Source organism: Chionomys nivalis, chromosome 9, assembly GCF_950005125.1.
Source record: "Chionomys nivalis chromosome 9, mChiNiv1.1, whole genome shotgun sequence".
NCBI classification, from domain to species: Eukaryota; Metazoa; Chordata; class Mammalia; order Rodentia; family Cricetidae; genus Chionomys; species Chionomys nivalis.
Window position 1 is genome coordinate 63,135,624 of NC_080094.1, and position 18,231 is coordinate 63,153,854.

Below are 18,231 nucleotides of genomic sequence, written 5' to 3' on the forward strand. Positions count from 1 at the left end.
CAACAAATGGGCACAGGAGATCACTTCCTACATATAAGCCCAGCAGCACAGATATTAAGGGCAACATTGAATAAATGGGCCCTCCTGAAACTGAGAAGCTTCTGTAATGCAAAGGACACTGTCATTAAGACAAAAAGGCAACCTACTGACTGGAAGAAGATCTTCACCAACCCCGCAACAGACAAAGGTCTGATCTCCAAAATATATAAAGAACTCAAGAAACTATACTTTAAAATGCTAATTAACCCAATTAAAAAATGGGGCACTGAATTGAACAGAGAATTCTCAACAGAAGTTCAAATGGCCAGAAGACACTTAAGGTCATGCTCAACCTCCTTAGCGATCAAGGAATTGCAAATCAAAACAACTTTGAGATACCATCTTACACCTGTCAGAATGGCTTAAATCAAAAACACCAATGATAGCCTTTGCTGGAGAGGATATGGAGTAAGGGGTACCCTCATCCATTGCTGGTGGGAATGCAAACTTGTGCAACCACTTTGGAAATCAGTGTGGCGATTTCTCAGGAAATTCGGGATCAACCTACCTCAGGATCCAGCAATATATCAAATTTGTAGTAAATGTCATATTAAATGGAGGAAAAACAGAAAGTATTTCTATAATTATAAGGAACAAAAGAAAGTAGTCTACTTTCTGCATGACTTCAAAATTGTTACTAAAGAGTCTTACCTAAAGCAATATGATGAGAATATATATATATATATATATATATATATATATATATATATATATATATTAAATGACATTCTGCATTCTATCAGTAATAGAAAAACAATTTAAAATACACATAAAATCATATAAGACTCCCAATAGCCAAAATAATCCTGAGCAAACACTAGCAATCCAAAAGGTTTCAAATTATGTTACAGAGGTATAGTATTAAACACCATCATCTTAATGGCACAAAAATAGATGCAAAGTTCTATGGAGCAATATAGACAACTCAAATAAGTACATATGATTAAAATGTGATCCTGTGATTACACATGCATAATAGTGGAATTAGACAAATCTGTTATACCCTACAAAAAGTACTGTAATTGGATCAAAGACATCTGTGTCAGCATATTTGCTATCAAGGACATGCAGACTTAGTGCTTTTATATGCTATCTCACTACAGTTGGAAGTGCTATCATCAGTAAAACATATGACAACAAATTCTGGCAAGGATGTGGAAAAATGGAATCTTTATTATTGGTAGGCTGTAAACTGGTACGTAAAATATTGAAAGCACTGCAAAGAATTCCTAAAATAAATATTAAAATTGAATTTCCATCTACATTATTTGTAATCATGTATCTAAAGAAGTCTTTAGAAATAAGGGCACAACCATATTTATTTCTACTCTATTTAAAATAGCAAGGAAATAGAGTCAGTCAAGATATTCATCTACCGGTAAATGAAAAGTTATAATTTGGTAAATCTACCTTGTGGAATTTTACTGGTATAAGAAATAAAATTATGAAATTTGTATGAAAATTAATAAAACTGGAAATATTAATTTAAGGAGGAGACTCAGTCTCAAAAGGAAGCTATCACATTCTCTTTTATATGTGCATCCTAGCTGCTAAGTTTTAGATTCATGCTTTCATTTGGGAATGTATGTGAAGAGGATAGAAGACTAGAATTAGGCCAGTGTGAAAGACTTTTCAAGGCTGGTAGAACACAACATGAATATGATATGGAAGTGGAAATGGAAACACTGAGAGTAAAATGATTTAAGCAGTGAAGAAGGGCAGGGTTAGGGGAGAAGTGGAGTTGGAGGGAGGGTCAACAAGCCTAATGATGTCCGACAAAGCTGATACTTCATAAGCTAATCAAAAGAAAACTGAAATAAAAAATCTTGGTAAGAGGCAACCTGTGGGAGAGATAAATGGTGTTTACACAAGTCTTAAAGTATGGAGTGAAAATTGTGGTGTCTTGTATTTGCTATTTCTTTATGAGTTGTTGGTCAGAAAGTTTTCCTAAACCCCCATAACAATACAGTCAATTGCCACTATACTTGGTGGGCCACTATTACTAGACCGGAAATAAATTGCTAAAGACACCACGTATCTTGGTAAGGACATAAATAGTTTAATCTGGGAGTGGGCTGGAAGCTTTCTCCTTGATAATTATCCCTTGTAATACCAGTGTGTTGTACGTAGTATTTTTGGAGATTATCAACAGTTATCTTATTCAGTTTTCTACCGTGTGTTCAACAATATCACTGTTCAGAGATATAGCTCACCGTTAAAATACTGAAAAGTCTGTCATGAGTGTAACTAACCACATTCTCATAGTATTTGATGCTTGATAAGTAGGACAGAATTCATATCTTTTCCTTTAACCCTGGTAAAAAGCCCATGTCTAGGGAAGGATATAGGTCTTACTGGGGAAACAGCTGCTCCTGTAAGTGCACATGATTTGCCTGTCAGATTGCCTTTCAGATAATTATGTTTATGCACATAGAACTATTTATACTTCTAGCTTATGTTAGAGAAGATAATTTATGCAATGAGCAGTGGTAAATGCACAGATTCATAGCTGGTAAAATACAGAGAAGAAATGAGTATGATTGACCAGTGGTATATAAGGAAGTAGATATTATCACTTCCTCCAAGACTCAGGAATCTTTAAAGAATGAGGGAAGGAATGAATGGAAAATTTTGATAAATGGTAGAAGTGTGTGAAATGTTGACTCCTGGTCATGACAGGGCTGTTGCATTCAAACTCACAACAGGTATAATTATCTTCATAAGATTTCTACCACACTGGTACCAACAAAATTTGGACATGGAAGGGGTCTTCTTAGAGGGGTCACTACTCCATGACAAGAGAAGATAAGGAAGGGAGAGCCATTTTCTTCAGTGTTGAAGCCACTGACAAAATGTTATGCTCCTGTAAAGAACACTAAGATAACCCATTGAGTCACAAAAGAATGTACAAAAGTAGAAATGAAGTTAGTTGGGAAGATGAAGAGTATTGGAAGCTGTGGTAGTTTGGCAAGAGACCACAGTGGGGAATGAATATAATCCAATACTTTATTCACATTTTATTAAAATGAAAACTCACCATTATGCATAGTTAATATACACTGAAGAAACTTTAAAAATAGTCTTGGCAAGATGATAGAGAAAAGTGAATTATTCTATAATGTTTGTAGAAATGTTAATTAGTACAGCCATAACAAAAACATTAAGGAAGATTCTCAGAAAACTGATAAATAAAATTACCATTAATTTGGCTACCCATTTTCTGAATTTATATATGATCTATAAATCCACAAAGATATATGTATTTCCATATTTATGAAAGTTTAATTACAATATATATTATGTGAATGCAGGGTAAGTGGACTTTGATTGATAGATGAAGAAATTCTTCTTTGCAGCTACAGTAGTTAAGAGCATAATTGTAGAAGACCTAGTTTGTTTTCCTGCACCACATAGTGGTTCACAACGATCAGTCACTCCAGTTGCAGAGGATCTGTTCTGCTATCCATAGGCACTGCATATATACAATGAATACAGTATTCGAGACACTGTCAAAATCTTACACAAAATCAAAATAAATTAACCTTTAAAAAGTAGTTGGGTTCTGCATATTGGAGTTTTATGTATCCATAAATATTAGGAGTTCATGTTATTTACAGTATCATAGCTAAGTTTTGAAAAGATTGTATTAACTTAAAAATCGGAAAGCAAAATAGTTATAAAGAATATTTACTGTTTTAGCATACGGAACTCACTCTGAGTGACTTTTATTATTAGGGATCCTTTAGGACAGCTTCCTAAAATGCAGGAACTGATCACTCAGTCTCTTCATTGCCACCTTCATGTCTTTGTTCCTCAGTGTGTAAATGGCAGGATTCAGGATGGGTGTAATCATGAAGTCCAGAATAGCAAGAAACTTATCCACTGGGACAGTAGGAAATGGCCACATGTACACAATGATGCATGGTCCAAAGAACAAAACTACTACAGAGATGTGAGCAGAAAGTGTAGAGAAGGCCTTGGATAAATCACCCGATGAATGTTTCCATACAGTGAACAGGATAACAATATAGGAAACAATCAGTAAGAAGAAGGTGCCAATAGAAATGATGCCACTGTTGGCAGCAACCATGAACTCCATTCTGTTGGTGTCCTTGCAGGCCAGTTTGATAAACCTAGGAAGGTCACAGTAAAAACTATCTATCTTATTAGGACCACAGAAACTCAAATGAGCAACAAAAGCTAATTGGGCCACTGAATGCAGGAAACCAATAACCCAAGCACCAGAAAGAAGCAAAAGGCATTTCCGTGGGCTCATGATGGTCAGGTAGTGGAGGGGCTTGCATATGGCCACATATCTGTCCCAGGCCATGGCTATCAGCAGCACCATCTCAGATCCCCCCAGGACATGAAGGACAAATATCTGGAAGACACAGCCCTGGAATGAGATGGTATTGTACCCAGAAGAGAGGTCAGAAATCATTTTTGGAACAGTTAAAGTGGAAAGACATAAATCAATAAATGAGAGGTTTCCCAAAAGAAAGTACATAGGGAAGTGTAAATGTGGGTCAAAGGTCACTGTAAGCACAACAAGGGTGTTTCCTAGCACAATGGCTACATAAAACACCATAGAGAAGGCAAGGAAGAAATACTGTATTGGTCTAGATGTTGAAAGTCCCAGAAACACAAATTCAGACACCTCTGTGTAATATGTTTCATTCATTAACCTCCGTTATATTTGCTGAAATAAACAGAAAAAATAAAAATTTTGAAGGGATATATTATAACTTTAAAAGAAGCAAGTGCTGAGTCCCATGAAAAATCTTTGTCATAAAGTAAAACCTTTAAAAATGAATTTGCTCATTCATTTGACAATGACCTGGCAGATAACACAGAAAACTAAAAGTACAAGTGCATTGCACCAGCCAAATGCAATAAACACAGACTCTATCTTCATCTACTATTCTGTCTACATGCAAAGTGAGACACGAAATCTATTTTAGTGTATGTGTGCTACTATGAGTAAGTAGTGTGAACATGAATCAGGGGCTGAGTGATACATTAGCTTACAAGTGTAGCACATACAACTCTGGAAGTTGTCTGTTTTGATATATAAAAAATCAGTGATGCTAGATGAGTAAGTGAGAGCTATTTATAAGGAGAAAATTATTTAGAAATACCCAGGAGCATGACTTAACCAAAACCTCAGCAACAAATAAGGGACTGGTCAGATTCTGATTCAGATGAAGGGTTATATATGTGTTAACAGATAGGTCTACACATATTGGTGATGAGCTAAAGGAACTGGGTTAACACATTAGTAAATGGTTAGTTACTTTAATATGAAAAAAAATACGGAAAGATGTAGCAGAAGAACATAACACAGATCAGTTGTAAGTTTATCATGGACTGTGCAAAATAGATCAAAAAGGGAGAAATTTCCCAAAAAATGGTGCCAAATTAACAATCTTAGTGAAAAAAAAAAAAAGAATGACATTTGCGACTACAAGTAATTTGAGTGCACATTTTTACTTAATTGTGGAAAAAGACCATAGCAAGTATGGACACACAATGTTTGCAGAAGAATGGGTGCACTTGCATTTCAAAATTTAAATATTCTATACAAGCTTTTATATTGAAATAAATGTAAGACAATAAATATTAAAATATAGATCAAATGAAATTTATATTAAATAAAGGCTATGAAAAATAGAAAGTCAAATAATCAATTAGGATAAGAAGTAGATCCATTCCACAAGTCATGAAAGATGTGTAAATTTAAAATCTTATGATACAGCCGGGCGTGGTGGCGCACGCCTTTAATCCCAGCACTTGGGAGGCAGAGGCAGGCGGATCTCTGTGAGTTCGAGACCAGCCTGGTCTACAAGAGCTAGTTCCAGGACAGGCTCCAAAACCACAGAGAAACCCTGTCTCGAAAAACCAAAAAAAAAAAAAAAAAAAAAATCTTATGATACTATTTTGTTTGTAGAAAATATGAATATTAATAAAAATGTCACAAGTGAAATTCTGAGGAAAGAGACATTTTCACTGGAACTCAAAATATGAATTTATGTACCATCTAAACGAAGTTAGTCTTAGACTAATAATCCATTAAATAAAACTTTCTCTAAAAGATGCCATTACCACTTGCTATTGGGTAAATATCATATCACCAACTAACTTAATAAAATAAAAATACTTCAATTAAAATATAGAAGAAATAATATATTCAGGTGGGTAAAGCTGTTATTCATACACAGAAACATTATAAAAAGGAAAAATGTTTGCAGTTTATTCCAATTTGTAGGAAACTAAAACCAACTTAGAAAACATTTTTTTAAAATTAATATATTACTGAAAGGTATCAGAAGTAACAGTTATTGGTTTTCAGCTAATATTTACTTATTTCTTGAATATAAGAAATTATTTATGCATGTACTGGATTTGTGGGAGCCTAGTCTGTTTGGATGCTCACCTTCCTAGACCTGGATGGAGGGGGGAGGACCTTGGACTTCGCACAGGGCAGGGAACCCTGACTGCTCTTCCGACTGGAGAGGAAGGGGGAGGGAAATGGGAGGCAGGGAGGAGGTGGAAAACTGCACCACAGGCATGCAATATATCCTGGGAAAAAATAGTTCCTTCTCTGACTGGATACAAACATCACCAAATATGCTGATATCTTGGCTTCTCTGTTGCATTTCTTGTGTTATTCCTTGTCCTTGGTATTTAGTTAAATTAGGAATCAGTTACTTTGTAGAGTGCAACATCAAATAAATGTAATTAGTAAAAATGCTTTTCTAAAATTCTATTATTTTATTATTATTAATGACTTATTGAATAAATCATTACTCACTATTGGTCTTCATCCAAAAATAAAAAAAATATTTAAAAAAGATTAAAGAAAGAAATTATACATTCAATATATCTAAATATGGTCAAGTATCAATCTCACGGAGCTCATCTAAAATTTTGATTCAATTTTTCTTGTAATATTTTGTTATACTCTTGGAATTTTCTAAACTATTTTCCCCTTTATAAAACAATGTTTTATGAAGTCATGCATTGCTCTGCACCAAGGTTCCATATTGTCACTCAGCACCATGTCCGGCTCCGGAGCTTATCACTGCAAGAGCATCTGCATAAAGTAACACACGTTCCATGATTGGAGATTTAACAATGATTTTCCATCTTGCAGGTTGCACAAGACTATGTATTAAGGATTTGGTATAATATGATACCTGAAAGGACACACTGCAGTGACAATTATAGGAGGTCCTAACACAGGTCACAGGATGTGAAGAATTATATTGGTAACGACTGGAATGACACAGAGCAGGTCACAGATTGAGCTAATTTGACAATTAGGTGAGTAACAACAGCTGACATGCCAGGAGCACCAGAATTATTTAATATTTAAAATTGACTTCTGTAATTTTTAAAAATTCATTTCTTTTCAACGCTGAGTCTTGAATCCTGGTAGAAAAGCATTCTATATGCCGAGTTTCTTCAGTTGTTTTTACATAGTAACCATTTAATGCTTGGAACTTAAAAATGAGTTTTCATTAAAATTTATTATTGAATATACATTTAGGAAAGTGATCTGCTTCCTAATTATATTTTATTTCAAATGTACCATTTATTTTGACTTTACTCCAATCCTAAAATAAATATTCTGGCCAGCCTGGTCTACAAAGGGAGTTCCAGGACAGGCTCCAAAGCTACAGAGAAACCCTGTCTCGAAAAACCAAAAAAAAAAATAAAATAAAATAAAATAAAATAAATATTCTGAAAACAAAATGCACAGTCAGTATGATCACAATACAAGAAGATGAGGAAAGAAGTAGCTTAGGAGCAATTCTCTTAAAAAATGAGACCTTAAAAAGCAGCTCACTACATAATACCTATGTAGACACTGATATACATCTGAAGATACAAACGTGTTTTTGAAAAGATGACTTCAATCATTTGGTTTTCAAAAAACAGAGTTGTTTAAGTAAACGAATGAAGAAAAAATGACCAAAATAGAATAAAAAAGCAAGAGACATGGGAACAAAATGAATGGAGAGATCGGGAAGGTACAGCAGTTTCTGCATCAGTTGATTAATTGCAATCCTTTTTTAGTAACTTCATACCGCACAGACTATCTCCCATTCCAACATTTAAATTACTCAGACAACTCAATACTGTATCCCAATTTTCTTCAATCACTTGAATAATTCTGTTTGTTTCCTTGATTGCTTGCAATGTTTAAAATACTACAGGCCTACATTTGTGCAACTTTTCCTTATCTGCATGTAAACATCATGCCTCATCTTTGCCAAAACAGATTCTTCTCCCCTCACAGCCTGTTTTAGATCCAGGCCTTGTGTTTTTGTATCATTTTATGCAGTCATCTCTGATAAGACTGCTGACTCCTGTGGATGGCATTTGACAATCTTGCTGTTTGTTTTTTCCTTGTCCATAAAAACAGTATGTTAGTCACAAATTCCAGCCCATACAATTATTCAGTAATTATTCATGAGTACTCAGATACATAGATAATTAGATAGCTGCTCTAGTTTCTTAGTACATGATATTTTATTTTATTTTCTTCATATGTATAAAACAGCAAGCTACACGACCTACATTAGAGTATGTTGCACATTTCATGATATGAATTAGTCCCTTGTTGCTTGCTTGTCATCATGCAGTAAATCTAGAAATTGAGTTTAGTAGATTAGAAGGAAATTGAGTTTAGTAAATTAGAATACTGATTCTAGTATTGATTTTGAATAGTACATGAATACATTGCTTTATCTTTTAAACAAATTAATTGATAGAGAAGACTTCAGGTGTTAGTAAATCATATAGAATAATAAAAAATAGGAAGATTTGGCAAGCATGTGAATCTATTGGAATCCACTCTGCAAATAAAGGAGGTTTTATTCAGGGTCCCCTGTCTAATCCAAATCTTTGAGAGGTTAGGGACACTTTTGAACGCAAATGCTGACATGCCCATTTGAGTTCTGCTACATTCCTCCTTTCTTCCTTGGGAAATAAACTCCAGTCATGTGTGATTCAAATCTGTCCAGAAAACTTCCCAGAGCTCATATTACAATGATAGCTAACTATATGCTTCTCATGGTAACTTTAATTCTCCTTAAGGAAAGCAAGAACTGGAAACAACAACTGTGGATATTATTTGTGGCAACTAGCTTAAGCTATTTTCAAATATAAATGAAGTAATTGTACTCAAGCTGTAAATATCACTGTATTAACTACAGTTTCATCAATATGTTATTCTATTGGCACCTGCAATTGTTATCTCAGTAGGTGACTCTTTAAAAGTGTATTCATATCACAGAGTATTTCTGCATACAAAATCAAAATTTCCAACAAAAATGAAACATTTTAAAGAATAAATGGAAAAATATATACTGTTGAACTCTTTTGGGTCATCAATCATGATTGTTTCACTAATCAGATTAATTCAAAAGTAATTGAAATATGTAAATGGAGGTATACCCAAATTTTGTTTTTATAAAGTTCTTTAATGATTCTTTAATATTACCCATTTCTGTTTTGAGTAAAGATTAGAATTACAGAACATATGATATTTTCAATTCTATTTTTCCAAATTTGTACAAATAATTTTGAATGCTTACATAATAATAACTGTTTATAACATCTTTATCAAAGAGCGAGTCACTATAAATTGATGTTATTATTAAATTTATCCATTAATACTTTCACCTATTATCTCTGCTGAAAGTTATGAAGTTATTGGTAATGTCTTCTTAGAGATTATTATTCAATAATTTTGTTTATATACTTTTAGAAGTATTCGTAAAAAGATTTCTTTTCAGTGCTTTATTATAAGTAAAACATTGTTTGCCCACTAATAGGAAATTAATTATTCATGTCCTTAAATTTTTTATAAATGTAAGATAAAATGGAAGAAAACAAGTATAAATGTCAGTATCTTAAGTGTTTGTTCAAAGCAAAATAGGACTTAATAATCAATATGCAAGAAATTTGCGTGATGCATTTGGTTTTATTTAAAATATAATCTTGTTCAACATGCCTCTGTGACCTATCATAAAAAGCAGTGATGGTATATAAAAACCAATCCTGTCAAAAATAGGCATTTTCTAATAATCTTATATTCACTGCTCCAGAAACTGCAGATTACTTTTCTACAACTATGTATGGAAACTTTAAAGGCATTTAAGTATAATGGGCACATCTAAATGTGTATTGCTATAAAGAAAGGTACATATGTGCTACAGAGGCATCATTGATAAAGTTGAAAATGATGATGTTCATTCTCTTCCTACAAAATATCATCCAGCAAGCACAAGACCTGTGGTTCCTAAAGTGTAACACCTGCATTGCTGTCCTATTTTGGGAGAGAGATACAATAAATTCTGGAATAGAAAGTGAAGCATTCTATAAAATTCCCTGGAATCAGTATGGGTAGTAAAATGAGAAAAAAAATGATTTGTGAATTTATTACATTTTAAAATATCCTTGAGACACAATTCAAAAAATCACCTAGTAGAGTAGTGTGCATCTCTTTCTATGTAATCTGAAGTAAAATCCTTTAGTTTCCATTATGAAAACTTAGCACATAAAAGATATTTAATAAATAATTTTGAATTGCTAGGAGAAAGAAGTCCTTATCCTTCTGACACTTCAAAAGCCCACCCACTTCCTTTTCTTCTTACTCACCTGATCACAAAAATGAAGAAGAAAATTTATGTTAAGGAACAATATTTTCAGTTGGTTTTTTTTTTAAAAAAATTCTAGTTTCTGTGAGTTCTTTTGGAACATAACCAGGATGTTAGATCACCACAGCATAAAATCCAGCTCTTAGTGACCACTTGATACTGGTGTCCTAATAGTCCTCAGCCTATTTACCATGGGAATTCTGGGAATACCCATGGTAGGAAGAGTGAGCAAATATTAAAGTTTTAATTAAAGAATAAGTTTAAAAGGCTAAGAACCATCATGTATTAAGTTATAACCAATAATTTCTTTAAAGAGAATCACTGTTTCCAAGCAGTAGACTATCTTTAAGTTAGTTATTACCTAAGCTCATATCAGTGAGCAGCTTGCTTATTCAAATATGCAGCAGATCATAAAACTTTAAGTGCCATTGGGTTCCTACTCTGTTACCAGACATTCTAAGGACCTGTAATCTTGGTCAAATGAAAATTAATTTGGCAGGGCACCTCCAGCTCTTGCCGCAGGGACTTCTGTGTTCCACACGACCCTGCCTCTCCCAAGCCTGCCCTATTGTCTGCGAAGTCCTTGGCCCAGGAACAGTTCCTGCTCCTGTACTGAGGCTATCCACTCAGAGGGGTGAGTGTGCCTGCTCTGCCGGAAGGTCCCTGAAAGGGAGTACAGGGCACCTCCATCTCCTGCTGCAGGGGCTTCTTTGTTCCACAAGACCCTGGCCCACCCCCAAGTTTACCCTTTTGCCTTCAGGGTCCTTAGACTTCCAGGAGTCCCTGTTCTTGTGATGAGGACATCCATCCAGACCCGTGAGTGTGTGCTATCCTGGGGTGGATGAACTGGGAAAAAAGCACAGGACCCCTCCAGCTACTGCTTCAGAGCTTCTTTGTTCCACATGAATCTGCCTCCGTAAGCCTGCCATATTGTCTGCGAGGTCCATGGCCCAGGAACAGTTCCTGCTCCTGCAGAGAGGAGATCCATCCAGAGAGTTAGTCACAGCAAAGATTGGACCAAGATGCCAACACTCTCCTGGCTGCATTTGAAGGAAGAGATGGGAAGATGCCAATGCAAGAATTCCTCCAAGAACCTGAAAAGCAACATAGCAACAGCAGAATCCAGGGATCGTGCAACAAGAAGATTTGAACACCCTATTCCAGAAGAAGGAGAAGAAATCGACTTTAAATGTAACATTATGAAAATAATAGAGGACCTTAAACAGGATGTGAAAAACTGCTTTAAAAAAATGGAGAAGAAAAAAAGGGTAGAAGAAATAAATAAATAACAATTTAAAACAATAAACAAGCAATGAAAACAGTTCAAGATCTGAAAAATGAAATGGAGGTAATAAAGAAAACACAAACCAAAGGAAGGTTGGATATAGAAACTCTGGGTAAACGAACAGGAACTGTAGAGACAAGTATAACCAACAGAATACAAGAGATAGAAGAAAGAATCTCAGATGCTGAAGGTACTATAGAGGAAATAAACTCATTGATTAAAGAAAATAAAAAATCCAACAAATTCTTAACACAAAACATCCAGGAAATCTGGAACACCATGATAAGACAAACCCAAGAATAATACCGGTAGAAGAAGCGTATTACAGCTCAAATCCCAAAAAACATATTCAACAAAATTTTAAAAGAAAACTTTCCCAACCTAAAGAAGGGTATTCCTATGAAGGTACAAGATGCATACAGAACACCAAATAGACTGGATCAAAAATAATCTCCTTGCCATATAATAATAAAAACACAAAACATACAGAATAAAGAATATTCATAGCTGCGAGGGAAAAAGGTCAAGTAACATAAAAAGGGAGACCTATCAGAATTACACCTGACTTCTCAATGGAAACCATGAAAGTCAGAAGGTCTTGGATAGGTGCACTGCAGACACTAAGAGACCATGGATGCAAGCCCAGGTTACTGTACCCAGCAAAGCTTTCTTTCACCATCGATGGAGAAAACAAGATATTCCAGGACAAAAACAGATTTAAACAATACATAGCCACAAACCCAGCCTTACAGAAAATACTAGAAGGAAATCCACAAACCAAGGAAGTCAACAACACCAATAATAAAACAATCATCTGACAACCCTCCACCATGCACAACTCAAAGAAGGTAAACACAGAAACACTACCACCAGAAAAAATAATCAGAGTTAACAACCACTGGACATTAATATCAATTAATATCAATGGATTCAATTCACCTATAAAAAGGCACAGGTTAAGAGAATGGATACGAAAACAGGATCCAACATTCTGCTATTTACAAGAAACACACCTCAACCTCAAAGACAGACACTACCTTGGAGTAAAGGATTGGGAAAAGGTTTTCCAATCAAATGGACCAAATAAACAAGCGAGTGTGGCTATACTAATATCTAACAAAATTGATTTCAAACTAAAATCAATCAAAAGAGATGAAGGACACTTTATACTCATAACAAGAACAATTCATAAGGAGGAAGTCTCAATTTTGAATATCTACGCCCCTAATATAAAAGCACCCACATATGTAGAAGAAATATTACTAGAACTCAAAGCATACATCAAACCCAACACTCTAATAGTAGGAGATTTCAACAGTCCTCTCTCACCAATGGACAGGTCAACCAGATAGAAACTTAACAAAGAAATAAGAGAACTAACAGATGTAATAAACCAAATGGAATTAATAGACATCTATAGAACATTTCAACCCACACAGAAAAGAATATACCTTCTCAGTATCTCATGGAACCTTCTCAAAAACTGATCACATAATCAGTACAAAGGCAAACATTCACAGATACAAAGAAATTATAGTAACCACCTGTGTACTATCAGATCACCATGGAATAAAATTAGAATTCACAACAATTCTACTCCCAGAAAGAAAACAAACTCATGGAAACTGAACAGTCAACTACTGAACCACCCCTGGTGGTTCTTTTATTTCAAGGAAGAAATAAAAAAAGAAATTAAATTCTTCCTAGAATTCAACGAAAATAAAGACATGACATACCAAAAACATATGAGACACTATGAAAGCAGTGCTAAGAGGAAAGTTTATAGCACGGAGTGCCCACATAAAGAAAATGGAGAAATCTCACATTTGAGACTCAACAGCATCCCTGAAAGCTCTAAAAAATAAAAAAAGCAGACTCACCCAGGAAGAGTAGAAGACCGGAAATAATCAAACTGAGGGCTGAAATCAACAAAATAGAAACACAGAAAACAATCCAAAGAATCAATGAAACAAAAACTGGTTCTTGGAGAAAATCAACAAGATTGACAAGCCCCTATCCAAACTAATCAAACGTCAGAGAGAAAACACCCAAATTAACAATATCAGAAATGAAAAGGGGGACATAACCACAGACACAGAGGAAATTCAGAGAATCGTTAGATCTAACTACAAAAGCCGGTATGCCACAAAATTGGAAAATGTGAAATAAATGGACATTTTTTAGATAAGTACCATATACCAAAATTAAATCAAGACCAAATGAACAATTTAAATTGACCTGTAAGTTGCAAGGAATTAAAAGCTATCATCAAAAATCTCACTACCCAAAAAAGCCCAGGACCAGATGGTTTTAATGCATTATTCTACCAGAACTTCCAAGAGGAGCTAATACCTATACTCCTTAATGTGTTTCACAAAATAGAAACATAAGAGTCATTGCCAAGCTCCTTTTATGAAGCTACAGTTAGCCTGATCCCAAACTACACAAAGACTGAACCAAGAAAGAGAATTACAGACCAATCTCACTCATGAACATCAATGGAAAAATTCTCAATAGAATTCTGGCAAACCTAATCCAAGAACACATCCAAAAAAACTATCTATTATGATCAAGTAGGCTTCATCCCCGAAATGCAGGGTTGGTTCAACAAACAAAGATCTATCAATGTAATCCATCATATAAATAAACTGAAAAAAAAACCATATGATCATTTCATTAGATGCTGAAAAAGCAGTTGACAAAATTCAATACGCCTTTATGATAAAGGTCTTGGAGAGATTAAGAATAAAAGGTTCAACCTAAATATAATAAAAGCAAAATACAACAAGCAGACAGCTAACATCAAATTAAATGGAGAGAAACTTAAAGTCATTCCACTAAAATCAGGAACAAGACAAGGCTGTCCACTCTCTCCATACCTCTTCAACACAGTGTTTGAAGTTCTAGAAATAGCAATAAGACAACATAAGGAGATCAAGAGGATTCGAATTGGAAAGAAAAAAGTCAAGCTATCATTATTCATAGATGAAATGATAGTGTACATAAACGACCCACAAAACTCTACCAAAGAACTCCGACAACTGATAAACACCTTTAGTAATGTGGCAGGATACAAGATCAACTCCAAAAAATCAGTTGCCCTCCTATACACAAAGAACAATGAAGCAGAGAAGGAAATCAGAAAAGCATCAGCTTTCATGATAGCCACAAATAGAATAAAGTATCTTGGGGTAACTCTAATCAAGGAAGAGAAAGATCTATTTGACAAGAACTTTGAGTCTTTGAAGAAAGAAATTGAAGAGGATACCAATAATGGAAGGATCTCCCATGCTCTTGGATTGGAAGGATCAACATAGTAAAAATGGCAATTCTATCAAAATCAATCTATAGATTCAATGCAATCCCCATAAAAATGTCAGCAAAATTCTTCACAGACCTAGAGAACAATAATCAACTTTATATGGAAAAACAAAAAACCCAGGATAGCCAAAACAATCTTATACAATAAAGGAACTTCTGGAGGCATTACCATCCCTGACTTCAAACTCTATCACAGAGCTACAGTATTGAAAACTGCTTGATATTGGCATAAAAACAGAGAAGACGACCAATGGAATCGAATAGAAGACCCAGATTTTAACCCACAAACCTATGAACACCCGATTTTCGATAAAGGAGCTAAAAGTATACAATGGAAAAAAGAGAGCATCTTCAACAAATTGTGCTGGCATAACTGGATGTCAATCTGTAGAAGAACGAAAATAGATCCATATCTATCACCATGCACAAAACTCAAGTCCAAATGGATTAAAGACCTCAATATCAGTCCGAACACACTGAACGTGATAGAAGAGAAAGTGGGAAGTACTCTAAAACACATCGGCATAGGAGACCACTTCCTACGTATAACCCCAGCAGCACAGACATTAAGGGCAACTTTGAATAAATGGGACCTCCTGAACTGAGAAGCTTCTGTAAGGCAAAGGACACTGTCACGAAGACAAAAAAGCAACCCACCGACTGGGAGAAGATCTTTACCAACCCTGCAACTGACAAAGGTCTGATCTCCAAAATATATAAAGAACTCAAGAAACTAAACTGTAAAAAACTAATCAACCCAATTATAAAATGGGGCACTGAGCTGAACAGAGAATTCTCAACAGAAGAAGTTCAAATGGCCAAAAGACACTTAAAGTCATACTCAACTTCCTTAGCAATCAGGGAAATGCAAACCAAGACAACTTTAAATTACCATCTTACACCTGTCAGAATGGCTAAAATAAAAAGCACCAATGATAGCCTTTGCTGGAGAGGTTGTGAAGTAAGGGTGGTGGGAATGCAAATTTGTGCAACCACTTAGGAAATCAGTGTGGCGGTTTCTCAGGAAATTTGGGATCAACCTACCCCTGGACCTAGCAATACCACTCTTAGGAATATACCCAATGATGCTCTATCATACAACAAAAGTATAAGCTCAACTATGTTCATAGCAGCATTGTTTGTAATAGCCAGAACCTGGAAACAACCTAGATGCCCTTCAATGGAAGAATGGATGAAGAAAGTATGGAATATATACATATTAGAGTACTACTCAGCAGTAAAAAACAATGACTTCTTGAATTTTGCATGCAAATAGATGGAAATAGAAAACACTATCCTGAGGGAGGTAAGCCAGACCCAAAAAGAGGAACATGGGATGTACTCACTCATAATGGTTTCTAGCCATAAATAAAGGACATTGAGCCTATAATTCGTGATCCTAGAGAAGCTAAATAAGAAGGCGAACGCCAAAAAAACATATAGTCATCCTACTGGACATTAACCTTCATCAGGCGATGAAAGGAGATAGAGACAGAGACCCACATTAGAGCAATGGACTGAAATCCCAAGGTCCAAATCAGGAGCAGAAAGAGAGAGAGCAGGAGCAAGGAACTCAGGACCGCGAGGGGTACACCCACATACTGAGACAATGGGGTTGATCTTTCGGGAACTCACCAAGGCCAGCTGGACGGGGTCTGAAAAAGCATGGGATAAAACCGGATTCGCTGAACATAGCAGACAATGAGGACTGCTGAGAAGTCAAGAACAATGGCACTGGGTTTTGATCCTACTGCACGTACTGGCTTTGTGGGAGCTTAGGCAGTTTGGATGCTCCCCTTACTAGACCTGGAAGGAGGTGGGAGGTCCTTGGACTTTCCACAGGGCAGGGAACCCTGACTGCTCTTAGGGCTGATGAGAGAGGGGGAGTTGATTGGGGGAAGGGAAGGGAAATGGGAGGCGGGGGCGCGGAGGAGGCAGAAATCTTTAATAAATATAAATAAAAAAAGAAAAAACATAGATAGATAGATAGATAGATAGATAGATAGATAGATAGATAGATAGATAGATAGATAGATAGAGATGGAAAGATAGGATAGATAGACTAAATAAATAATTAGAAAGCATGAAGGAGAGGGTTATTTTCTGTTTTGTTTTTAATTGAGTTTTTGTGGGGGGGATTTCTTTTGGGTGGATGCTGCATGGGTGAGGAGAGGATATGGAAGGACTGGGAGTGAGCAGGATTGTGGTGCATCATGTGAAATTCCCAAAGAATCAATAAAAAATTATGTTATTAAAAAAGAATGATGTTTAAAGTATGGTTTTCTAAGTGTATTTATCATACTGTCTTTAATAAAGCCTTAAAAGTGCTGTCTAATTCCATTTGGGCTTAGCATAAGAATGTATATAGTGCATATAACACAACCACATTTTTATCTCAACAGGAGGAAGAAATAGTTTATTTGAGAACAAGTAAGAGTGACCATGGCCTAGGACCACAGCTTCAAGTTGCCTAAAATCCAAGTTTCAATGTCATAATAGTTTCCACAGCTTCAAGTTGCCTAAAAATCATGTTTCAATGTCATACCGGTTTTATGAAGTGTTTATAGTGACAGAAAAAAAGAGGGTCAAATATCAAGACAGAGTTAAAATACATTAGTGGGAACATCAGGTGGGTAATATCTCTGCTCAATAATTAACGCATTGTCCTTTATTTTTTTCTTAGTGAAAGTTAAAGGTCTTTTTGTACATTTAAAAAATAATTACCTAGTACTCACATGACTGGAATTTAGGTAAGTAAGTGAGGTAGTCAATGAATGGCTCTTAAGTGGGCTAATGATAGCACAGTAGGCTCTAGACTGGTAACATCATAGCTCTCTAGACTCACAGGAGTTCAAGTTCATCTTTGTAGAACATGGTTTTCCAATTTCTTTAATCTTTAATGTATGTGTCAGTGTGTAT

The 18,231-nt window shown here is 35.3% G+C and overlaps 1 protein-coding gene across 1 annotated transcript; it reads right to left on the minus strand.

The window, feature by feature from the left end:
- Positions 1-3,781: 3,781 nt before the first annotated feature.
- LOC130881610 (olfactory receptor 4F15-like) lies at positions 3,782-4,720 on the minus strand. Its single transcript, XM_057781252.1, has one exon. It carries the CDS (start codon positions 4,718-4,720, stop codon positions 3,782-3,784), a length of 939 nt encoding a protein of 312 aa, XP_057637235.1.
- Between the last annotated feature and the right edge of the window lie 13,511 nt (positions 4,721-18,231).

Bases quoted from the DNA above. Each gene is read 5' to 3' on its own strand.
- LOC130881610 (XM_057781252.1), bottom strand. From the start codon at position 4,720: ATGAATGAAACATATTACACAGAGGTGTCTGAATTTGTGTTTCTGGGA.